General features: G+C 38.8%; 1 protein-coding gene across 1 annotated transcript; it reads left to right on the top strand.

The window, feature by feature from the left end:
* Positions 1–27,160, top strand: Prdm13 (PR/SET domain 13). The gene is made up of 5 exons (XM_067146167.2): positions 1–240; positions 7,375–7,636; positions 14,967–15,780; positions 21,112–21,225; positions 27,043–27,160. The coding sequence occupies exons 1-5, from the start codon at positions 1–3 to the stop codon at positions 27,158–27,160; spliced, it is 1,548 nt and encodes a 515-aa protein (XP_067002268.2).

Below are 27,160 nucleotides of genomic sequence, written 5' to 3'. Positions count from 1 at the left end.
ATGTTTCCTATCATTCCACAACACTTTACTTCGGGAGCATCATCATCAACATCAACGTCACGTTCCGTAGTGACCCCTACAGCGACATCCACGTCCCAGAGAGCGATACCAAGCAGTAATGACGAGCCGACAACAAGGGTTATAGCCGGTGCGTGTATACCAGTGGACACCGTAACGGAAACTTTCACCGTCGAAGAGATGTGTCAGAGGATGGAGAAGTCATCAGGGACCTTAGAACATGTGAGTTGTACAGCAATAATTGCATATTTTACAATTAAAGAGATGTTCAGTTATGGTAACCAATTGCATAGGTATTATCTATTAGGTATGGGTAGGAATTGCACTTTTTCCTTTACCATATCGATGCTTAATTACTTTGTTGCTTGTGTGCATGAAGTTATTTTATATGAATCTCATCACACGCGATCTTTATGCTGAAATCAACTGTCATATATGACGGTGATATCCAGAAAATATACCACATGTTTCCCACTTGATACTTACAGGCACGATCATTAATTTGGCATTCAGAGTTTCAGAAACTATGCATTACTGTAGATCATCAACGTAATATTTCCTCCCTATAATAAAAAAAGGTTTAGCATGATAAATCTCTAGAATTTTACTGATAAATAAGTAATTTATAGAAAGTTGTGAACAATTTTAAATTTAATTAAATTCCCTGGGAAATCTTAACTTGCAAATCTGTTAAACAAGACCGTCATATACGATGAAAGATTGTCAGGCGTACTATTAACAAGAAAAAAAATGATATTCCTATTGCAATTGTTTCACAAATATTTCATGCTTAATATTAAAAGTGTAAAATAACACAAATGTTTTCGATATCAAAAGGTCGTGTTTATGATAAAGGATGTTTTCATTATCCTTATTACATGTCATATCTGTAATTTATTTCACCTTAGTTACTAAATTAACTAACCTATTTTTTTGAAGATTTAGCTAACTGGACCTTATGGTTTCCAAACACTAGGTCCTCTATTATCACAGATAATTTTACAATACTGAGCGACAGTATGCTGTCTAAGATGTTTTGTTTGTGAATATTTAGATATAGCATATCAACTCAGTTAGAAAGCACGCAGGAAGAACAACTAATTGACTAGACGCCTGAAGAGCGATTTAACTATTTAATATTCTGTGTAAAATATTCAAAACTTTCATTAACTTGCAAAACAAGAAATAATGTAGTACTTTTATACATTCGCCGAATTGAAAGGTTATTGGACTGTGCAGGTCTCAGAGTCTCTGACCGTGTCCGTTAGCTATTCGCGATATCCCAATTATTAGCTGAATAAATGTAACGATATGTAGACTGTGTAGTTCACCTTGTATCTTCCATCACAATCAATCAGTCATTCATCAATGATCTGCATTTAGGGCGATCGCCAAGGTGGCAGATTACCTATCAATTGTTTCCCTCATATTTACGTTTATTTATAATTGTTTACCTAGCTATTTCTTAAATATTTATCACTTAAATATATATCACTGCTTGCACAATCACGCATGCTTCTGTGCATCGCCTTCGTTAAATTTTATAATAGTTAATATTGTCCCTTCTTTCTGAGATTCTGAAACTGTAGAGGACAGAAGCTATTTAATTGGAGCCTACCTGTCTATACATTTCGATAAAATCTGCGATATTGAAACGCTTTCACTATAGAAATGACAAATATTATGAAAATAAATTAATGTTTCCATAGTTAGTGAAATACCGTGAGAGAAGGCATAATCCTCCAGTAGTAGCCTATATTCTGATATCAGGTACAACCGCACCACTCAACAGAGCGAACGAGACTGGGATCCGAACCATGACTGTGTATGTCGATGGTGTGAGAAGTTCTGTGGTCGTTACCACGCACTGGAGTGCCCGAAGAGACCGTGTTCTCTGACAAAACTTTTTAGTGATTAAGTTTATACCCCTGCACATTGTGCGCTTTTCTGTGTAAATAAATAATATTCTGATATCATCGGTCGTCTGCAGACATTCTTAAAAATTTGCCGGGTTTTTTTTACGATGGCGGTGGTGGTGCTGGTGCTGGTGGTGCTGGTGGTGGTGGTGGTGGTGGTGGTGGTGGTGGTGGTGGTGGTGGTGGTAGTACTTCGCTGATGATAATATAGTCTTCGGGCAGACTTCCTGATCATTAATCCCTTGTATTCAAGTTTACGAATACTTCCTCGTAACCTGTAGAACAGGTAATGATCGAGCTCGATAGCTTCAGTCACTGAAGTGCGGCCAATGCCCAGTATTCGGGAGATAGTGGGTTCGAACCCCACTGTCGGCAGAAGACCTGAAGATGGTTTTCGGTGGTTTCCATTTTCACACCAGACAAATGCTGGCGCTGTACCTTAATTAAGGCCACGGCCACTTCCTTCCGAATCCTAGCCCTTTCATATCCTATCATCGCCATAATACCTATCTGTGTCGGTGCGACGTAAAGCAACGTGTGTGTGGAACAAGTAATGGGTGTAACTGTAATTATTTGGGATTACTAGGGACGATTATTTTTGGAGAACACGATAATCATGACATATTAAACATTTAACAGATTTTTATTAATGGTCACAAAGTAAGGGGTTGTGATTAATAACATTTAGGTAAATCACTCACGGCATATCACAAAATTGATTTCCGAAATTGAAATACGAATACAATCGTTAATTGCCTCTATCATGTTATTTTATAGCGAATTTCACATTGAGATTATTTTAAAGATGTTTTCTGCTGGATAAAGTTTTGTTGTTCAATTGGACTTACTAAGTAATATCCAGAAACGTTTCTAAGAATTAAGCACTTTCACTTATTGTGAAAACAACGGGTTATACTTGGGTGTACAGGTATACTCTGGAGAACAAACTGCCGACAGTGGGGTTCAAACCCACTATCTCCCGAATTCAAGATGACAGCTACGTAACCCAAACCACGCAGCAACTCACTTGGTATCACCAAGGTCGATGACCCTTCTTCCTTAATTCCTTTCTTCTTTCACATTGGGAGATGTGGATGTACAATGATTCCGGTTTCCGCAAAAAAAAATCATGTTCAGAACAATATTCCAAGGGAAGTTTTTATGCGAGTGTTGTTCTGTATGTTTTGTAACATTTGTATTGATTACAACTGAAGTGATACATGTGATCATCCTGCACATATACCAGAATACAATGAATCTTTAAGGTTAATTACGGATTTTTGAAAGTGGAAAATCATGTTTATATTGAGTTAATACTCCAGTGTCCGCTTCTGTGGTGTAGTGGTTAGTAGATTAACTGCCAATCCGGAGGCACGGATTCGATTCCTGGCACGAGGCCTACAACGGAGTTCACTCAGCCTAATCACACTAACCACTACACCACAGAGGCGGGCAGGGTATCGGCTTACGGATGTAAAGATCGCGAGTTCAATTCCGGCAAAGGTAGTCGGATTTTTTAAGGATGAAAGAATGTCCATTCGTCACTCCAAGTCGTATGATGTCGGCATGTAAAAGATCTCTGGTGACACATTTAGTGTTTATCCGACAGAATTAATTATCATTCAGCCACAAATCGCCCAAGAGTGTTTAGTCTGCTATCTGGTAGAGTATAAAGAAACGTCGAAATTGACGCCCAGACAGCCTAAATGAAGTTAAATTAGAATTAGCTGAATTATTATTATTATTATTATTATTATTATTATTATTATTATTATTATTATTATTATTATTATTATTATTATTATTATATTTCTTCTCATGAGGTTGGTTACGATCTAGCTTATAATAACTTGAAAGGTAAGAATTGCTTCAATATTTTACTTTTTCATAAAGTAGAGAGATACGAACTAACCTACAATTGAAAGGATAACTATAATATGTCACTTCTTCATAAGTGAGAATTAGGAACTATATTATAATTGAAAATATAACTACACTATGTCACTTCTTCATGAGATAGAGTTACGAACTAACTTGCAATTGAAATAATAACAAGAGCTTAATGTTCTCATGCGTGGAATTACAAGCTAACTTATAATTAAAAGCAAAACTATAATATTTCTTTTTATCATAAGGTACAGTTACAAATAATTGAAAAGACAACTACAATATTTCACTTTATCATCATAAGTCAGAGTTACAATCTAAATTATAACTGAAATGATGACTAAAATATTTCACTTTCTCGTGAGGTAGAGTTACGAACTAACTTACAGGCTAAATGAAAGGATAACTATAATATTTCACTTTCTCGTGAGGTTGAGTTACAAACTAACTTACAGGCTAAATGAAAGGATAACTATAATATTTCACTTTCTCGTGAGGTAGAGTTACGAACTAACGTATAACATATTAACATGTAGTGTCCTGTGGTGGAGTGTGTTGCGACGACCAAGTACAGATGTAATGAGTCTTTTCCTATGGTAGTTATGAAGATGCGAAAAGTAAGCCTGCTATCACTGCCTACGATTAAACCCTCTTCCAGTAAGTATGTAATATATATAATTATATTGTATTTAATAAGAAGCCCCCGTGTCTCAGGCGGCAGCGCGCCGGCCTCTCACCACATACCGTGGTTCAAATCCCGGTCACTCCATGTGAGATTTGTGCTGGACAAAGCGGAAGCGGGACAGGTTTTTCTCTGGCTACTCCGGTTTTCCCTGTCATATTTCATTCCAGCAACACTCTCCATTAACATTTCGTTTCATCTACCAGCCATTTATCACTGCCCCAGAGGAGTGCGACAGGCTTCGGCAGCCGGCACATTTTCTGTCCTCACCTTCATTCATTCCATCCCTGACCCGGTCGAATGACTGGAAACAGGCTGTGTATTTTCATTTTCATATTATATTTAATAAATTTCCTTTTGTATCAACATTTTGGATATAGCGGCCCCTACCACATTAAATATCTTATGATCCACAGGTTTTTCTAATATAACTATGATTGCATGCATCGTAAAATTTTTGTAAACAACGGAATATTACAGAAGAAAATTGACATTCGACATGTAAAACTGGAAATTTGCACAAAAGAAAAACAAAGTTTGATGTAATTTTATCTGCTGAATCGTTGCCTAAAAGTGCCAGAACCATATTATGTTTTCCATTAAAAATGACCGCATTATCCATTTTTTATCTCGAGACTGTTCCCTTGAACATTGGCCAAAAGTCAGCATGAAACAGCGGTGCTCTAGACATTCTGGACCGAGCTCGATAGCTGCAGTCGCTTAAGTGCGGCCAGTATCCAGTAATCGGTAGGTAATGGGTTCGAGCCCCACTGTCGGCAGCCCTGAAGACGGTTTTCCGTGGTTTCCCATTTTCATACCAGGCAAATGCCGGGGCTGTACCTTAATTAAGGCCACGGCCGCTTCCTTCCACTTCCTAGGCCTTTCCTATCCCATCGTCGCCATAAGACGTATCTGTGTCGGTGCGACGTAAAGCAAGTAGCAAAAAAAAAAAAAATACATTCTGGACCTCAGTGATCCACTTCAGAAATGACTACATTCTTATTAAATGTCATTACGTGAACAATAGTATTTCAAATGCATATCCACTGTGACATAAACATTCTGAATAAGTGCAGTCGAAACCGCTTTTGTGACATCGCTTTTAACGACAATGCCGAAATCTAACGGTCCCGTCTAAATCCTACATAAACACTGTATTTTAAAAATCCCCTAGTACGACATCGCTTATTACGACATATCGTATAAAACGGCGAATCTTTTTTATCACGTTTCCGAAGAAATGTTTTGACTGTAACGTCCAATGCTTATTTTTGTTGTTTACGTGTTTGGGGATTGCTGATTCGAAAGTAAAGCTTAACTTTTGTTTTCAGTAGATTTCAAATCAGTCATCTGTTACATAATCAAGGCAATCATCGCTTTGAAGATGTCACAAAATGAAAGCGAAAATCTTTAATATTGAAGAAATGTCACGTATAATAAGGAGATAACGAAATGGATTAACGAACGTCAGCATCCGGAAGGAACTGGAAGTATCATACTAAAATCTTTTTACAATTTGGAAGGATAGAGAGGGCATCCCATTCATTAGCCAAGACCGTGTGTGACATTACTGATCAATTTATATTGCTGCTACTTCTTTTATATTTTGCTGGCATATCATTGCTGTACGTACTGTGTAAACATTAGGAGAAAAATTCCTTAGCCCCACTCCACAAATATTGTATTGCAAATTCAGTACATATTTCACTTATGTTTTTTGAAGTTTTAACATTATCGTGTAAGTGTGCAGCCTAAAACTTACAGATAGGACACTTCTAGAAACAATTTTAAAAAAAAAGATCGGTTTGTACGACTATCCCCTATAACAACCGTTAATTGGCAGTTTCTTCGGAGTCGCTATAGCCGGTTTCGACTGCATAATTAAATATATAATATAATTTCATGTGGTTATTTCTAGCTGAGTGCAGCCCTTGTAAGGCAGACCCTCCGATGAGGGTGAACGGCATTTGCCATGTGTAGGTAACTGCTTGTTATTGTAGTGGAGGATAGTGTTATGTGCGGTGCGTGAGTTGCAGGGATGTTGGGGACAGCACAAACGCCCAGCCCCCAGGTCACTGGAATTAACCAATGAACGTCAAAATCCCCGACCCGGCAGGGAATCGAACCCGGAACCCTCTGAACAGAAGGCCAGTACGCTGACCATTCAGCCAACGAGTCGGACTATAATTAAATATACAATGGTCATTAAGACAGGTTTAAATGATATAAATGTAATTATCAGACAACACGTAGTTAGTTAATGTCCTTTAAACTCGTATTTTAGTACAGTCATAAATGTTTTTAGTCCTTGTATACGACCTAGTGTTTATCAATATTATTATTATTATTATTATTATTATTATTATTATTATTATTATTATTATTATTATTATTATTATTATTATATCTTTCTTTTACAGCGCTATGTCCATCTGTGGACCGCGATAGAAATTAATTAGCTGATGCTGATTTTTTTCTCCTCCCAAAATCTCTTCATCTGGGCACTGAAAACATTTCTCCGTTCTTCAGTCCATGATTTATTGGTCCTGGTATTCATTTTCTCAGCAAAATGGTGGTTGTTGACTGCTTTTTTGAATTAGAATCGATCTCGAATTGCCAATTTACTGAAGGTATTTTTCTATTATTATTATTATTATTATTATTATTATTATTATTATTATTATTATTATTATTAAACATTATCTATACAATTAGTATTACACACATTATTGTTAATTTTATGGTGGCCCATTAAAGGTGGCGTATTAATCAAAATTTGCAATGTATCTCTGCAGGTGTTTGGACGTTTAGCGACATCTGAGCCCTGTTGTGTGCCGGATTAATTATATTTTAATTTTAATTAAATTACAGGTGACAGTCTCTTTATCGGACAATAATAAGCTGACCGCCCGCGATTCCCAAGACAAGACAGCGTCTTGGGTCAAGAAGGTGCGCCTGGCTGATGATTGTCACAGTTGCAATGCTCTGCTTCGAACGAAAGATCCCAACAGCAAGGAACTCTTACTTCAAGTAGTGAAGCCAATAAGGAGCGGAGAAGAGCTGCAACTTTGGTTCTCAGAACGGCTACTTGCTCTGGTCTCCATACCATTCCTCGTCCCAGCCAACATACAAGGTAACAGTATGGACTTGCCTTCGTCAGTAGTGTAGTTTCTGATGTCACCAAATATTTGCATACAAGGTAACAGGATGGACTTATCGTCGTCTGTAGTTAACGTCATCATCATCATCATCATCATCATCATCATCATTATCGACATGGCATCGTCTTCAGGGTGGTGTCTGAAGACACCACATGTTTACAAACAAGGTAACATCATCGACATGACATCGTCTTCAGGGTGGTGTCTGAAGACACCACATGTTTACATACAAGGTAATAGTATAGACATGACTGCAATGCAGTGCCTGACATCACCAAATCCTCCTCAGACGATGTAGGAAACAAGTTGAATCGTCGAATATTAATAAAATTATATAATTTTGTTTGCCTTTGGTGATGATACATGGTGTTTACTGAGCGTTATGTCCTTCGGTATGGACAAACTAGAACAAATTTGTCACTCGTTCACTTGTCTCAATCTCTTTGACTTTGGCAATTTGAAAGTGACTGAAGTAAGAGCGATGCTAGTAATGCTATTCCTTGGGCTCAGTGAGAAAAGCAACGGGTAACTACATTACTCCTAACTTCCTTAGTATATCTCTTCAGTGTCGCCAAGAATGTCTATGGCAAGTGATAGTAGAACTGTTTGGGATCCAGTCAGTGATTGGAAGGAGAACTGTATGTTTAGAATCTCATGCGTCATTTTCTTATGACAGCATTGGTGTATTTTCCTTTGAGTTCATACGGCAAATCAAGGTTGTGTGTGGTATAAAATGATAGCACAGTGATAGGTATCCCTATACCCATAACTCTACAAATGTGATTTGGTATCTCACAACGACGTGATGGGTACAGTGTACACCGTATCACCATGCAGAAACAGAAAAAGAATTCCACACCCCTCATCACTTGTGAAGCCGCACTTTGTCCGTCACTAGTGTGTCGGACGTTATCATTAAATATGCTGAGTATTTACCTCTACTTCCTCCGTTCGTACTAAAATGAAAGCAAAGACATCTCCGTACAGGCCATGAAGGCCCTTGTAGGATAGAGTGTTTAGCTCTATGCTCCGCTCCCTTTACATTAAGAATTAATCTGGTACTCATTTTTAATGTAGATAAGTGAACCTCGGGGCTATGTGGCTCTCCAAAAGTGGCAATTTTATTTCTAAATTCTTCGATATCCTGATAGAGAATCGACCGCATGTTCTTCCCCTCTTCGCAAATTCTTAACTCTTACCTAATTTAAATCTATTTAGTTGAGTACATCTTCTCGCTACATTTTACATTCAATCATACGTATAGCCCTATTTATTTCTTCACATTACCTACTGGTACTGGGATAACATTTCTAGAAGGAAAATGAAGTGGTTTTTTTTTGCTAGTTGCTTTACGTCACACCGGCACAGATAGGTCTTATGGCGACGACGGGACAGGAAAGGGGTAGGAGTGGGGAGGAAGCGCCAGCATTTGCCTGGTGTGAAAATGGAAAACCACGGAAAACCATTTTCAGGGCTTCCGACAGTGGGGTTCGTACCTACTATCTCCCGAATACTGGATACTGGCCGCACTTAAGGGACTGCAGCTATCGAGCTCGGTAATATGAAGTTTTGCAATTATCAATTATCAAATTCAATATTGCTGTGCGTATTCTTTAGAGGCTATTAATCATTCATACTGCATGTCTATTAATAACGTTGAAGATGTCCTTCATACTCCCATAGCTCTAATTCTGTCGGAGCATTTTATGACTGACATGAACATAGAAGCCTACTAACGAATGTAAGACAGGGAAGCCATCCTCTATAGTGCACACACTTGTCATGGCATAGTGTTACGTTATCGAATCATTTATTTCGTACGTCATATCGATGTGAATAAAATGTATTGTTGTTTCAGGTAACATTTCGAACTTCATGCCAGGAAAATATTGAAGCTTTGACTTTTGAGGTAATTTCAATAGACCGTAGCAAAGGAGTATGAAACTCTGGCGTAAGCAATAAAATAAGTAGCTATTTTCAAACCCATCCTCCAAACTGCTGACAGTATGGTTATACAATCTCAAGAAGACGACAAAGAACGGGAAAACAACGAATGAAACACATAATTACTCACAAGTAAAGGGTAAAACGTACCACAGATAAGTCTGATATGGGACAGGAAAAGGCTAGGAGTGGAAATCTCATTCGCTACTTGTTCAACGTCACATTAACACATCGAACTTTTCGGCGACGGAAGGATGGGAAAGGAGTAGGATTGAGAAGGAAGCGGCCGTAGCCTTAATTAAGGTACAACACCAGCATTTGCCTGGTGTGAGAATAGGAAACCACGTAAAATCGTCTTCAGGACTGCCGATGACGGGATTCGAATTCACTATCTCCCGAATGCAAGCTCACAACTGCGCGACCCTAATTGCACGGTCAACTCGCTCGGTAAGAGTGGGAAGGAAACGACTCTGGCCTTGATTAAGATACTGCCCCAGCATTTTACTGGTGTGGAAATGGGAATGTTCGAATAGAACAAGACTGTCAGATCAGATGTCGGAATTACATAAACCTGTAAATTAATTAGGCTAAATATACAGTGCTCAAAAAACAGGTTAAATACACAGTTTACAATAAACCTTGATTCCTAGAGTACTGTGATGAAGATATAATTAGCTAAAGTTAAAATGCTTAATAGTTATGATTCTTATTCGTGTTCAAATTATTATTATTATTATTATTATTATTATTATTATTATTATTATTATTATTATTATTATTATTATTATTATTATTATTATGATTATTATTATTATTATTATTACCTGGCCGATTGGCTCAGACGGTTTAGGTGCTGGCCTCCTGACCCCAACTTGGCGGGTTCGATCCTGGCTCAGTCCGGTGGTATTTGAAGGTTTCAAATACGTCAGCCTCGTGTCGGTAGATTTATTGGCACGTAAAAGAACTGCGGGACAACATTCCAGCATCTCGGCGTCTCCAAAAACTGTAAAAGTAGTTAGTGGGACGTAAAGCATATAACTTTATTTTTATTATTCATTCAACTTCCTAATCGGACAACTAGGGACCACGATAAGCCTCACTTTACATTCTAACATTTGTTCATTTTTCGCTTGATCCACATCGTCTTCATTAGCTCACTGTGTTTAGCACGACATTCTTCTGTCCATTTAGCGCCAGTTGCGCGTTTTTTGTCCCGGAAAGTCCCAAAAGTCTTGATGGCTGCTCTGAAGAGATTTCCGTCTTGTGCATCTTCTGCTTGTAGGCCCAGTTCTTTAAGATCTTTCTTGACATTAACATACCATGGCATTCCCGTGTTTGGTTTTGAGTCAAATATATTGAAGATACGTTTCGTCCATCGAGAGTCGATGATCCGTCGTATATGACCGTAGAAGCGAACTCTGCCTTTACGCATTGTGTCCGTGACCTTCTCTATCTTAGACTATACTTCTTGCCTGTATTTTCTAATGTAGATGCCATTTTTGTAGTTTGGGCCAAACATGGTGTGTAGGATCTTTCTTTCTTTCCTCTCTTATTATTATTATTATTATTATTATTATTATTATTATTATTATTATTATTATTATTATTATTGTTGTTGTTCTTTCGAATAACCCATTTGGAGGGTACGATAAATCAAATTTGGATATTTTTCATTGTATTCGATTTCCTTTGCTTCCAAATTTCCTTCATCCTTCGAGAGTGTCGTTCTTTCTCTTACTGAGTCCACTTTCTTCTTAGTTTTCGGTTTCTTCCTCTCCTGAAATCTTGCCTTTTGAGTTACTTCCCTAAAAAAATCTGTTTTCTATTTTGTCTGTTTCAATTCCAGCGTTCTTCATATCTTTTTCATTTGTAACAAACCATGTGGGTTTGAATTTGTAACTGTTCAATAAATTGAAGATCTATTTGGTTAGTCTATTGCTTTCCGTTTTATAAATGTGTCCAAAAAACTGTAGTCTTCTCTTCCCCATTACATCAGTTTCCTTTTTGTTTTCAAATATAGCTCTCTCTTTGGCCTTAACATGTATTCTGCATTATTGTTTGTTTGTTTTTTACTGTAGCTCCCAGCATTTTTCTCAAAATTATTCTTTCAGCTTTCTCTAGTTTTTCGAGATCTCCAGTTCTAGTTAATTTAAGTGTTTTTGCTGCATATAGATTTTCGGGTCTGACCACTGTTTGGTGGTGTCTTAATTTCGTGTTCCAGGATAAAGATTTTTTGTTATATATATTTTTTGTCATGTGAAACATCCTTTCCATTTTGTGTAGTCTAGTTTCTATGGCTGTCTTCTATTTTTTTGCGTTGTTCGTTATCCATTCTTCTAAGTATTTAAATCAATTTGTTTTGCATATTGAGTTGTTATGAATTGTGATATGTTGGCGGGGTTCGTTGATTTTTATCATGAACTTAGTTTTATCAAATGAAATTTGTAATCCTACTTTTGATGCTTATTTTTGCAATTCGTTGATTTGTTCTTGAGAATTTTCTAGTGAGTCGGTAATTAATGCCATGTTATCCGCAAAAGCTGGAAAATCTTTGGATTTCTTCCTAGTTGAATACCTTTAGTATCAATTGCTTTCCTCCCTGTTTTAACTACCTTTAAAATTAGACGTGACAAACCATCTCCCTGTCTTACACATGACTTTATTTCGAAAGCTTTTGAGATCTCACCCCTAAATTTTACTTTGGATGTTGTGTTTATTAATGTTGATTTAATTATTTCGGTTGCTTTATTATCAAGTTCTAATTTCTTTATAATGTCAATTAGTACATTTTCTGTCAATTGAGTCAAAGGCTTTCTTAAAATCCACAAAAGTAACTACAGTACATATTTCAAGTTTCTGATTTTCCTCATGTCTATTATGTTCTTTAAGTTTAATATTTGTTCTGCACATGACCGTCCCTTTCTGAATCCTGCCTGATACACTCCTAATTGTGAGTCGAGTATTTCTTCTGCTCATTTTAAAAGTGCCTTGGACAAGATCTTGTAGGTCGCAAGCAGGAGGGAGATTCTCCTATACTTGTTAAGATCTGTTTTCTTTGCTTTTTATGTAGTGGATGTATTAATGCAGATGTCCATTCTGATGGTAAACTGTTTGTTTTCCATATTCCGTTGATGACTTCTGTTAAACATAGTATCATATAGTCACTTGAGTATTTCCATAATTCTTTTCCATGGAGCACTCTGATTCTTTCTTTTTTAGTAACTCTTCATCCGTTCGCTGAGTTTCTTTTTGCGTTCTCTTGTTCATTAGGGTTCTGAATTTTATTCCATGTCATATTTTCTTTGTTAAATTTCTTGTAGATCTTTTCTCATTTCTAATAGCCAACTGTTATGGTTTCTTAGGGATTGTGCTTGGTTTAGAATTTTCGTTGTTAGCCTCTTGTTAGCCATTTCTCTAAAAGTGACTGTAAAATTTGAATCTCTTTATTTTCTGATTGCATCTGTGTATTCCTCTGATTTGATATATTTCCTGTAGTTTATTTTTCATCCAAATTATATTTTTTTCCGTTTTGGTCCAGGATTGTTTTTCTTGTTTTCCGGTGTTCCTTTAAAGACCTGCCCCAGACGAGCCGAACATGTCCTCGGACACTCTCGGCACTATGGTTCATGTCCATATGTAAATATTAATTTAGCGTTATATGCCAGATTTCGATCCACAAATTAATTTCAAAAAGTATGGAATGAAGGAATATTGATTTAGAGTGGAGTGATGTTGTTAAAAACATTTTACTTTAACAAGATGTGATATTTTTCTTCTGAAAAGGAAAGCTGAATAAAGTAATTTGAATGTGTTTATACGCTCATACATCGAGGCTACCACCAGTTTGATTATCAGCATTGCCATGAGGTTTATGACCTTTCTCACTCTCGAGCAAGAATAAAATAGACTGAATGTTCGGCATTGCTATGTCGCTACTAATAAGCTAGCTTCTTGCCCTCAAGTTTAATAACGTTATTTATTTTACGTTCTCCAAACTGCTAGGTGCCAAGGTGCCAAAATTTTGTCCCACATGAATTCTTTTACGTGCCAGAAAATTTATCGACACGAATCTGACCTACTTGAACAACTTCAAATATCACTGATCTGAGACGGGATTGAACCCGCCAACTTGGGCTCAGAAAGCCAACCTTTACCGTCAGAGTCACTAAGCCCGGCTCAAGATAAAGGACTCGAACCCAATCATGCTCAGTGGAATTTAGAAGACGGAAAATCTCTCAGTTTACCACGTTGTTCATGTCCATATGTAACAGAACCCGATAAAAGTTATAACCTTCAGTGACCTCGGAGTTCCCAGTTTCATTACTAAGAGTGCTGACCAGAATTTCGTCTAGTATGACTCGACCTGTATCACATTGTCGTACAGGCAGTTCACTGAATAGGTTTTTTGTTTTTAAACAGTTCAATACCACTGATGTGGCTGGCTCAAAGCGTTGGGACGTCTGGGTTTCGGAAGAGAGGTGAGTTTGAAATGGTTTTGCTTTGGTTTTCTTTTCAACTTCATACAAATAATGGGGATAGTATGCGTATCTTACAAAATGATGCAGGCTGGCAATTGAAGAAGTGGTGCTTACCACAATATGATGCAGTAATTGGTAAATGATGACATACCACTTTTCACAAAATGGTACAATAACTGCCAAATGATGGATGTACTATTCACAAAATGATGCAGTATGATGGTTGGAACCTTTCCCAAAATGATGCAATAATTAGCAAGTGATGGGATGGTAACTTTCACAAAATGAAGCAATAATTGTGTCATTTTGGTATGGTCTTCAAATCAGCATGCACAGAAAGCTAAGAGAAAGATATTAATTAACCTTTCGTCAATATGCGGTCTTACAGTTTGCAAGCCAATGTAATTTCTTCGTATTATTATTATTATTATTATTATTATTATTATTATTATTATTATTATTATTATCATCCATGTTTGACCAAGTTTCTCCGGTGTTCAGTTGCATCAGGCGGGTTTAATAACCAGGGTTAGTGAAACTCTATCTTCTCAATGTCTTCATATATGATCCTTTCAAATCACTGTTCAGCACTTCTCTTATAATGCTACAGATTTCCAAAACAGCTATCCTCTGCAGCTTAATTAAATACCTCGCTCTGAATATTTAAAAAGAAAAATATTAAAGATAATATAATTCTTCCTTCTCTTCTCTATTATATTATCTTCCCTATCATTCTCAACTATTGTATGATCTTTCTTCGTTACATAACTCAAAAATGGATAAAAATCTACTCCAACAACACATAAATAAAATCATAATGTGCCTTTAATATATCATTCAATAATTCAGACAAGCTAAGTGTTATTTTTTTATGTTTCAGGAGAGAAACGCTACGTGTGTCACAACTGTGGGCGACTTTTCGAAATTCCTAATCCCCTGAAAATTCACTTAGCTCTCCAATGTGGACATTTCAAAATATCACATTTGTGGAAGCGGTTAGCAAAGCAAATCAACTTGTACACAGACAGAAAAATTGCTAGTTATCCAACGAAAGAAACGAATCTTCCAGTAAATTTGTCGTCTGGTTTTCGGTTTGAACTTCAGGCGTTAAACTTGCGCCTTTCAAGCAGCAATCAGGCATGTTCAAGCAGATCTGCTTCATCAAACGAGCAACAGAAGCAAGATGATGATAGTAAAGGAATAGATCTGTCCTCTACATCCCAGCCTCAGGTGTCGTGTCCCTTATCTGAGTCAATTAATATTCGTAACTCAGCCTTTAAACCTTACTGGCGTAAGAAACCACTCCCCTCAGTTGACCCTTCTTTTGAAAATACCAAGTCCAATACAGATAAAATAAATAGAAAGACTGTGGCTTTGGACTATGTGTATAAATCTACTCCGAGTCCAACATCTCAAGTATTCAATTCAGGCTTGCTATATCCCTTAAGCAACAAACGTTTTACATCAGTAGATGCCTATTCTTCACCAAGAGGGCAGCCAGTATATCATCAGAATGTTTTGCCATCTGGTTTAGGCATGACTTCAGAATTACCAATGGACAGCACCAGCTTTCACTCAAACGCAGCGGAAATGGAAACATTAGTCAGCAACTTAGGAAAATCAAAGCAAGGACACTTGTGTATCTACTGTGGGAAAATCTACTCCAGGAAATATGGACTGAAAATTCACATAAGGTACGTATTACTGTTAGTGTTCTCAGGTTGCTTTGAAGCTATATTTACCACTGTTGCCCAATTAAGAGTCTAAATACGTACATTTTTGTCCCATACCTTTCATTCGGTACCTTTGTCGGGTAATGCTGGATTATTGGAAATGAATAATGATTTTAATTAAGGTAACTGGCTAATCAAATTAAACATTAACCAAATCAAAATTACAAGTCGCATAAAGCAGGACTGCATGGCCCATTCTACATATGTAATATGGCATGTTCTTGATGTTCACTGCAAATTTTCTGGACTGTTAATATGTTGCGTTCATATTTGTATGATCTGGAAACGAAATTGATTGACTATATGCAACTGCCAATTGGAATGTATGTGAACGATTTTTTAAGTTACTGTTGTCATTTTTTGATGGATATGTGCATTTTTGCATCGGTCTCTTGGCATAGGCCAGAGAAAAAGGTAACTTTCACCAAAGACTCATTTACGGCTGTGACAATATGAAAGCTGCTGAATTCTGGGTGGCTCTAACTAATGGCATTTGGAGCAGGACTTACGCGTCTGGGCATTATGAAAGGTGCTACTTATAGGCCCAGTCGTGGTGCAGTAGTAATCGTCTGCGCAGTGAAGAAAGCAATGGCAAACTGACTCCTCCGCATCCTGCCTAGTACGCCTCATTTTGGCGCCGTAATTGGTTATTGCGGTTTCCCTATAACCGCGTAACCTTTGGTTTTACTATCTGGAGATCCAACCAACCACCGAGCTGATGATCTAACAGACAAACCGAAACACATCAAAGGCATGCAGCGAGGTGCCACTCGTGACACTTCAGTCTTCTTATTAATTTGCCTGAAATTATAGGTGACCGCAAGAATCCAGAATAGTACAATAAATTGCTAAAATAATAGCTTACAGCATTAATAAACAAAGAAAATGAAATATCAATACCAAAAAATTAAAGAAATGTGTCTTTTTTCGGCGCATTTCTTGCATTAACATGAGGATGATTGTAAATTTGTGTCTCAACATCCCGATGGATATCTTCACTGCTGTGAGAGCAACGACATGGATGATATCTTTGCTAATTCTGGGTCTTCTGCATAACTTGACAAAGAAAGACAGTCATGTCCCTGGCTCCGACCGAAAGTCCCACGACTTCAAAGTTCTTGAGATGGTATTTAGTGTAGAATAACCCTAGTGAAGTTCGTACACAGAATATATGGCGTAATTTAAACTAACTTCAACACATTTAACATACTACTTACCCATTTTCTTTTCCCAATTCACAGACTGATTTCCTCTCCCGATGTGTCTGTGGCTTCTTGGACGGCGCCATTATGCTCACTGCAGGGCCATAGTACAAAGAAACTATTCTACTTCAAACCGACCCTCTACCCCGTTTAGTATTACCGTGGTAGAAGTTCAAATAAAGTATCACAATAATACCATATACCACGGTTAACACCTAACTTTACCCTATAACATAATTTTTAATGTTAGTTTAGATTAGGATTTTCTAAGAACCAAAGAATTTTAAGATTCTTATTGTCGCTTCAACATTCTGAAGCTGAAGATTATGTCAATGACAGTGACGATAATCAGTCGCTATTTGAATTGCTGCGAGAAATAGACTGTAATATTCTGAATCTTTGTGACTATGCAACACTAGACGATAACCTAGTTACAATGTAAACGCAAACGGACGACAATCCTAGCCGAGAATTGAAATGTTCTGGTATCGTCGTCTATGAAGACGTCCACGACATATCATCTACCGGCAGCACTCGTCGAGAAGACATCACTGCCTTCGAGACGACTAAAAAAGGAACAGGTATGTAATCGACCTAACTATCAGATTCGAGACTGATGCGACACAGCTAGTAGAAGTCGACAAAGAGAAAAAATATATACAGTTAGTGTATCCTGTACTATTTTAATAAACATCACCTCAGAAACCTTGACATATCATCGGAGTCAAGGGAACGATTGCGTCTTTCTTCGTCGACTTCCGCAACAGACTCAGAATCAACATTGATGTCCAGGCCGTTGCCTTCACAGCACTGAATGGGTCAATCAGGATCTTCAGGCATCATCTTCATGCACTCTTATGTTAACGCACTATAGGTCTGCAAAACATAAATCTTCCATTCTAATATTAAATTTCTCCAACATTTATAACCGCTGTAGGCTATTTATGTGTAACTTGCTGTACTATTCTAGATGCTCGTAATCACTTTTAATTTCGGGCAGATTATTACATAATAAAGTAAAGTGAGGAATAAAGGGCACTGTGACCACGAAGAGGAGGAATCTGTACTGCCTATTCCAACAGTGGGTGGCTTTAAAAGGCATCAGAGTTGAGGATACATTCTACGAAGCTAGAGGAAGATGCAGTGAAATTATTTCGCAAATTATGAACACGGAATGTAATTTAGAAAGTGTATACTGGGCACAGGTAAAACAACTACTCATCTTTATTCCTCAATGAAGAAGTCTCGTGAGTACTATAAATATAGGCCTACTGCAATGTAAGAGCTGAAACTCATCCGTGAAATCTAATACTGTATTTTACGTTGTACGTACTTCAACTTTGCAATTTAATGTCAGGCTTTAAAAATATGTACAATCTAAAAAAGAGCTAATGAAGTTTTGTTCTAAATCATTGATAGGATAAATCTCTGTTAAAACGGCAATTTATAACGACACAATTGAACAGGTCCCTTGGATGCCGTTATAAATAGGTTTTACTGAGCTACGTCCCACTCGTTGGCTGAATGGTCAGCGTACTGGCCTTCGGTTCAGAGGGTCCCGGGTTCGATTCCCGGCCGTGTCGGGGATTTTAACCTTCATTGGTTAATTCCAATGGCCCGGGGCTGGGTATTTGTGCTGTCCCCAACATCCCTGCAACTCACACACCACACATAACACTATCCTCCACCACAATAACACGCAGTTATCTACACATGGCAGATGCCGCCCACCCTCAACGGAGGGTCAGCCTTACAAGGGCTGCACTCGGCTAGAAACAGCCGCAAGAAATTATATTATTATATTGAACTAGAATGTATTTAATATTTATATGATATTTTTGTTTCAGAAATAGGTTAGCTACTTACATCAAGAATATCATTTCTAAGATATTCACACATTTCTCTTAATTGTTACCTTACATATCAATGTTTGCATAATATTTGCAATAGCTACAAATTATTATTTAAAGTTGAATTAATTGGGTAAAGAAAAGAGCCTACAGCATTGTCTGTCTGTTAGGTCATCAGCCCAGAGGCTGGTTGGATTCTCAAATAGCATCACCAAAGGTTATGCGGTTATGAGGAAACCCCAAAAACCAATGGCAGCACCAAAATGAGGCGTACTAGGCACCATGCAAAATTTCGTGCAAATATTTTCAGTAAATTCTGAATTGTGATGAAAATCAAGCGTAAAAATGAAAGTTACGGAAAATGAGCAAAAAGACATAATTATGACAGAATGCGGCGTAGCAAGTTACGTACAATTGCAAACATAATATATTTCGAGGTATTGGTTATAACTGACATTGTTTTCACCAGATTAAAGACGAAAGGTCGTCACATGAAGAAAAAGTAAACTGAAAAATGCATGTTCATTTAAAGGAGATGCATATACACGACGACACTAGATTTTTTGCTACTAATTTCGCGCAAATGGTTTTATGAAAGTCATTGCATGGATCGCTGTTTACATGGACACACTAGCGAATATTGTAGTTTCATTATATACTCTGCATTTTACTTCAGAGGTTTACAGGGCTATTCAACTATTTAAGTACTTGAAACTCCATATCGTCCGCCTCTGTGGTGTAGTGGTTAGCGTGATTAGCTGCCACCCCCGGAGGTCCGGCTTCGTTTCCCGGCTCTGCCACGAAATTTGAAAAGTGGTACGAGGGCTGGAACGGGATCCACTCAGCCTCGGGAGGTCAACTGAGTAGAGGTGGGTTCGAATCCCACCTCAGTCATCCTGGAAGTGGTTTTCCGTGGTTTCCCACTTCTTCTCCAGGCAAATGCCGGGATGGTACCTCACTTAAGGCCACGGCCGCTTCCTTCCCTCTTCCTTGCCTGACCCATCCAATCTTCCTATCCCTCCACAAGGCCCCTGCTCAGCATAGCAGGTGAGGTCGCCTGGGCGAGGTACTGGTCATTCTCCCCAGTTGTATCCCCCGACCCAAAGTTTGAAGCTCCAGGACACTGCCCTTGAGGCGGTAGAGGTGAGATCCCTCGCTGAGTCCGAGGGAAAAACCTACCCTGGAGGGTAAACAGATTAAGATAGGAGATAGATAGAAACTCCATATCTTAATGCGATATATTGTATATATTACTAGATTTAAATAACTTTTTTTTCCTCAGGAAGAAATCAGCAATTTTGGACCAGGGTGTTCTCGGTTTATACATTTCTTCCCTGCCACTACTAGATTTACTATTTATCTTCATGAATTATTTCGTATACGTATTCCTAATTTTCTTAGTTCGTCAACTTACTGTCACGCTATGCACATTAATATTCAGAATAGATTTAAGTGCAGTAGTGCGTCGTTAAATCCCGTAAATAGATTTGGACTCCGTACAAATCGACTTTTTCTTCGCATTCCCAAATCATTTTGCAAACCAAATAGCGGATCACAACGTTTATAACACCCAAATTACTAGTTTGATTTTACAAAAATTTTAGAAGTATCCAAAGTTGCTAGTGTCATAACTTAGTGCCACAACTGCAATGACACATGCGCATTCAAATAAGAGTCAGTTACGAAACTTCGTTGCGAATCCTAGTGTCGTCGTGATAACTGTTGGAATTTTTTATGTACACAATTGACTCGTTTTAATAAAACTAGTCGTCACTCATTGAATGCTTGGATATTTTTGCCGGATATTGTATTTGATTCTTGTTTAACGGTTAAATCTCTTTGGTTTTTATTTTAAAATATTTGTGCCAACATAAGCAAGAGCTTTGTAACTCTATTTAAGTCATTTGAGTGAACTTCGTGGTGAATTTCCAAGAGAGCTCTCCTTATATTACTACAGATAATATATTTTCAGTCATACTTGTATTCAGGAAGTGTTCATAGAAATCTCACGCCCGCATTGTTTCCAGTTCTCAATAAATAATATCATTATTAATCAGTTACAGTTTAGAATATTGTATACAGGTTGCAAGAAGAAGCTAGAGCCTATAAACAACACTCATAAACTAAAAATACAACGATCGGTAAAATGCACATAAATCAATGAACCATCGCTTGATTTTTAGAACATGGTGGGTTATTTGGGGCACTTCGAACCTACTAAAGTAAATTTCTTGTTGCAGGACTCATACTGGCTACAAACCTCTCAAATGCAAGTATTGTCTGAGACCTTTTGGTGACCCAAGTAATCTCAACAAACATGTCAGATTACACGCAGAAGGAGAAACGCCTTATAAGTAAGTACATAAGTTAGCCACTTGTTATTCATATTACCAAGTTGTATGATAGATAAAAATAAATCAATCAAGAGTTTCCTCTACTCGTTTTATTCAACCGTAACAGAACGTCTCAGCACCACATGCTAGTATTTATGTTACTAATAATTATTATAATGTTATAATTATATTATAATATTATATTATTCTAATAATTATATATAATTAGTGTCTGTCATGAGAACTTGTCACGTCATCATCATTCCCTCATATTATCTTGTTCAACGTGGGACATCTACTTAGGTTGAAATCGATGTCCAAGACGAATGAAGTATTCGCTTCGTAAAAGTTACCGTAGTCCGCCTCTGTGGTGTAGTGGTTAGCGTGATTAGCTGCCACCCCCGGAGGTCCGGGTTCGATTCCCGGCTCTGCCACGAAATTTGAAAAGTGGTACGAGGGCTGGAACGGGGTCCACTCAGCCTCGGAAGGTCAACTGAGTAGAGGTGGGTTCGATTCCCACCTCAGCCATCCTGGAAGTGGTTTTCCGTGGTTTCCCACTTCTCCTCCAGGCAAATGCCGGGATGGTACCTAACTTAAGGCCACGGTCGCTTCCTTCCCTCTCCCTTGCCTGTCCCATCCAATCGCCCCATCCCTCCACAAGGCCCCTGTTCAGCATAGCAGGTGAGGCCGCCTGGGCGAGGTACTGGTCATTCCCCAGTTGTATCCCCCGACCCAAAGTCTGAAACTCCAGGACACTGCCCTTGCGGCGGTAGAGGTGGGATCCCTCGCTTAGTCCGAGGGAAAAGCCGACCCTGGAGGATAAACAGATTAAGAAGAAGAAGAAAAGTTACCGTAGCTTTAGCTTAAGTTTCACACCAATTCATGGCTGTGACATTATGGAAGCTCCTGAGGTACGGTTTGTGCCGACTATTCAGACCATTAGTGCTTCTGAATGTTGTGAAGTTACGCATAGAGTTCTGGCTTACAAGGGGGCATTCCTTACTCGTCACCACCGATTTCGCTCAATTTTATAGAACATACAGGGCTTGGCTAGAAATGAAAGTACCCGAAGTAGGAACTCCAGATGGCTTGGCTAGAAATGAAAGTACCCGAAGTAGGAACTCCAGATGGCCAAGCGTATAGAAAATAAAAATAAAAATATTGAGGCGGTAGAGGTGGGATCCCTCGCCGAGTCCGAGGAAAAGCCGACCCTGGAGGGTAACCAGATGATGATGATGAAGATAAATTAAAATAAACGAATAATATAAAAATTGAGAAAAATATTGCCCACACGGGGAGTCGAACCCACGACCATCGAATTACCAGTCCGAGCTCTCACCACTACGCCAACAACTGCTCGGCGTGCGCACTAACTTAAGTGGCTTATACGGTGCGAGAGCCGCGTCAACATTTTTATTTATTTTTATTTTCTATGCGCTTGGCCATCTGGAGTTACCACTTTGGGTACTTTCATTTCTAGCCAAGCCCTGCACGTTCTATAAATTTGAGCGAAATCGGTGGTGACAAGTAGGGAATGTCCCCTTGTTAGTGAGGAAGGAAATGCTAAACGATCCCGTGCCTCATCTAGCCTAGTACGCCTTAATATTGTACCCCTATTGCCTTTTTCATGTAACTTATCTCCCTTATTCTCATCATTTTTTTTTTTGCTAGGGGCTTTACGTCGCTCCGACACAGATAGGTCTTATGGCGACGATGGGACAGGAAAGGCCTAGGAGTTGGAAGGAATCGGCCGTGGCCTTAATTAAGGTACAGCCCCAGCATTTGCCTGGTGTGAAAATGGGAAATCACGGAAAACCATCTTCAAGGCTGCCGATAGTGGGATTCGAACCTACTATCTCCCGGATGCAAGCTCACAGCCGCGCGCCTCAACGCGCACGGCCAACTCGCCCGGTTTATTCTCATCTCACAGTAGATGAATAGATGATGATAATAATAATAATAATAATAATAATAATAATAATAATAATAATAATAATAATAATAATAATAATATCTGGAGAATCGGGCACCAGATTTCACAAAGAATGGATCCCTCCAATTAAATTTTAATGGAGCATAAACATCCTTCTCTCCCAGGGTGTGTACATGAGGCTGTGTTCTGGTGCATCTTACTTAATCCCCTTGAAAATTACTAAAGTGACGGAAACTGCACATAGATTACTCTTCTAAAATAACTCATCCACAATGAATTTAAATAAACCATCTCTATTCTGTTAGCATCTACGTATACGCATATCGTCAACGTAAGCATAAAATAAACATCGACCCTGCTTAAGTGTACAAAAATACTGTAAAGTTTTCCCTAACTTTAAATATTTACAACAAAGCTAATCCTGAAATGAAAGTACATGGGAGAATATGGCTTTCTTTCTTTCTTTCTTTATTTCTTTCTTTCTTTCTTTCTTTCTTTCATTCTTTGTCGACTCAAGACGATGGCGACTTTGCTACCATTTGTAGTAAATGACAGACAACGACGAAGTTCAAAAGCGACACACTTCGATAAATTCGTGTAACGATACAAAAATCTCAGAGTCCGTACCATCGATACAAGGTATCATGATCCAGATTATTTCTCCAATGCTGTATCTTACAGCCACAAACTAATTTTAACGCTTTTTTAAAGATACTGTTCACTTTGCAAAACACAAGTCTTCGTCTCATCAATACACATCTAGGCCATGAAAGCAGACCGTAGACTATTAACAAGTACCCGTAAGAAGAATTCCGCCCAACAAATGATCAGGAGATCGAGTTTCATGTCAAGACCTTATTTAAAAATGTTGGCCTTCGTTCTTATTTGACCACGGAGCCAACCGTTATTTCGTATTTTCCTTTCTATACTTGTTAATGAACATGTTGCAATTAATAACTACATAATTCTAATGTTAAAGGCGACACATGCACCCAGTCGTCTCAGTCCCCCAGCCATTGGAATTAACTGGCAGGGAATCGAACCCAGGGCCTCTTGAACCGAAGGCCAGCACGATAACCATTAGCCATGGAGACGGACATGTCAAGATTTATGCCTGCCCACACTATACCAGATCATAAGCAACGATAGATTGTACAGCTCTCCGGTAAAATCGCTCCGCACGTTTTCTCCATGTCTGCCCACACCATAACAGATCATAATCAACAGCTGCCGGGTAAAATCGCTCACCACTTCTTCTCGAGACTTGCATACGACCATCTGAACGATATAACGCCAACGGTATTCATCTGAGAACGGTTTTAGCTGCCAAAGCAGTTAACCTCTACCAAACTGTAGTCTCCTGCCACAATGTCGTCTGTGCACTGCAGATATTTCAGCAGGTCGTTGGGATATTAAATTGCCTCTTGAAGCCTGTTTCTGACTATTTGGTCACTAACTCGTACTCCAGAAGACTGCTGTGGAGCTGCCTGTAGTGCTCGTGCTGTAATTTGGTGGTTTCAGAGACCTATTAGACGCACAAAACGATACTGCCCTGAGGTTGTTTTCCTCTTAGGGTAGCCTTTTTGATGCCGCGCAAGTGCACTAGTGGCTTCATAAGACGACAACTGCTTGCCCGTTGTCCACCCCGTCTCGGTCCACACGATTAGCCATGCCTTACACTACACTCCACACACACCAAACATCGTGCACTGCTGCTGCTGCTGCTGCTGCTGCTGCTGCTGCTACTACAAAATGTGACGCCTTCTCCCAGGCCAATGAGGTTTGGAGAGGTGAATGTGATGTCCGTGACCTACACTAGGAACTGTTCCGACATTCGCCTTAGTGAAGTAGAACGGAAAACCACGGAAAATCATCCTCAAGATACCCGACGGTGGGAACCAGCCTCTCTTCGTCTCCCGAATCCAAAAATGTCGAGCCACATTCCACCCATGGCCACCGCCACGGCCGAGGCCGACTCTGCATCCGCCGGTCCTTCGCACACACTTTGAATTGAGACACTCGTGCATTTCAACTGATACTGCCACCTCCCAAACATTCGGATGACAGTGAAGCTCTCTGCCATGTAAACATAACATATTATTGCCGTAATAATTATATTATTGTTTACTCCTTATTTAACTTATCAGTTGTTTTCATTAATTTTACATAATTACCACAAACATTTTAATTTAATGCATTAGAATCTCAAAACCTGTATGTAGATAGGTAAATACACTGCCGGAAAGAAAGTACACCCTCTTAGAGTTTTCCATTTCACTCAAGATTTATTGTTGAAACAGTGCATATCGATTATATGAAATGGTTACATTTACAGATCAATAGCTCAAGCGGTACTGAGGTACCAGGTGTCGATCCATGCTGAAACTCCCATGTTATTACGTGGTGTATCCTCCACGGGCGGCAATGCAGGCGCTGATTCTGGCATCCGATCGATCAAACAGATGGCGAATACTGTCTTGGAATACATTATTCCACGCCTGCTCGACCTGTTCACGTAGTTCTGCAAGAGTTGTGGGTTGACGAGTCGCACGTGTCAGTTGCCGTCCCATCATATCTCACGCGTGCTCTATGGGAGACAAGTCCGGAGATCGTGCTGGCCAGCGAAGTTGCTGCACGTCTTGTAGAGCACGTTGAGTTTCACGCGCAGTGTGTGGGCAAGCATTATCCTGTTGGGCAACACATCACACTTACTATCTTGAAAAAATGTGTTATAGATGTGATAAACCCCTAGCACCCCTAGGTTTGGCGATGACATGTAAGAATAATCGAAAACAACCAATATTATTTTAGAACTCATATTTTTGGGGGGTCGTTGGGATGAACACTGACATTCCGGATGTCGTCTAAATCAAAGTACAATCCCATAGGCAAGGGGAGTAAAAAAATGAAATGTCGTATGGCTTTTAGTGCCGGGATATCCCAGGACGGGTTCGGCTCGCCAGGTGCAGGTCTTTCTATTTGACTCCCATAGGCGACCTGCGCGTCGTGATGAGGATGAAATGACGATGAAGACAACACATACACCCAGCCCCCGTGCCGTAGGAATCAACCAATTAAGGTTAAAATCCCCGACCCGGCCGGGAATCGAACCCGGGAGCTCCTGAACCGAAGGCCAGTACGCTGACCGTTCAGCCAACGAGTCGGACGGCAAGGGCAGTGAGAAGTAATGAGACAGAAAACAACCAAAATGATTAAGTTTATGAATACATGTAACTCTAAAACTACATAATAGATCGGAATTCTACAAAAATTCACTTTACACATAATTAACGACAATACAAGTCCTAAGGCTGAACATCCATTAACTATCCGGGTAACGCCGGGTACTGCAGCAAGTAGTAAATAAATAAATAAATAAATAAATAAATAAATAAATAAATAAATAAATAAATAAATAAATAATAGTCCAAATCCCATCCCACTTTGAATTCGCTCAATTTAGTTGGGAACATATAATTTCGTGATCTAAAATTCCTTTTCAACAATGTATATAACTGGTCGTCTCTCAATTTCTTTGATATAAGCATCGCGGCTATCACCGACAACAGTTTCTCCACCCTCAGAATAGAACATGAGAAAATGTTTAAGTTAGCACAGTTAATCACTGATGCGCAGGTTTCAATATAAGACAATGGGTTCCGTTTTCAGCGCAATTAAAAACAGTTGCTAGTAGGCGGCGATAAAATGTTGCCAGTGCGCGAGAAGCCTAAGAAATACCAAAATTCTATTACCTCTATTTATGTGAAATTTCTTGATAGAATTCATAGACTTGTGTGATTTGTTGATGAAATAATGAGCACCAATAAATCATTTTCCTAAGATTTAACTAGACTCAAAGTATCTATATTCACAGTTGTTTTCAAAGTGTCGTTGTATAATTTCAGGTGCGACTTATGTGGAAAAATACTGGTTAGAAGAAGAGATCTCGATCGACATATCAAATCGAGACACACGTCACTAAGTGATGAAGAGCAAGATACGTCGGGAGTGAAAAACGCATAG

Source organism: Anabrus simplex, chromosome 1 (assembly GCF_040414725.1).
Source record: "Anabrus simplex isolate iqAnaSimp1 chromosome 1, ASM4041472v1, whole genome shotgun sequence".
In the NCBI taxonomy this organism is placed as follows: Eukaryota; Metazoa; Arthropoda; class Insecta; order Orthoptera; family Tettigoniidae; genus Anabrus; species Anabrus simplex.
Note: the sequence above shows the minus strand (reverse complement) of the source record. Positions and strands in the feature narration are given on the sequence as shown.

What these genes read in the sequence shown, in the direction of transcription:
- Prdm13 (XM_067146167.2), top strand. Translation starts at nt 1, where the DNA reads ATGTTTCCTATCATTCCACAACACTTTACTTCGGGAGCATCATCATCA. An exon ending in CATCAGGGACCTTAGAACAT is followed by an intron (nt 241 to 7,374) that starts GTGAGTTGTACA and finishes ATTAAATTACAG; the next exon opens with GTGACAGTCTCTTTATCGGA. An exon ending in GAAGGAGAAACGCCTTATAA is followed by an intron (nt 21,226 to 27,042) that starts GTAAGTACATAA and finishes GTATAATTTCAG; the next exon opens with GTGCGACTTATGTGGAAAAA.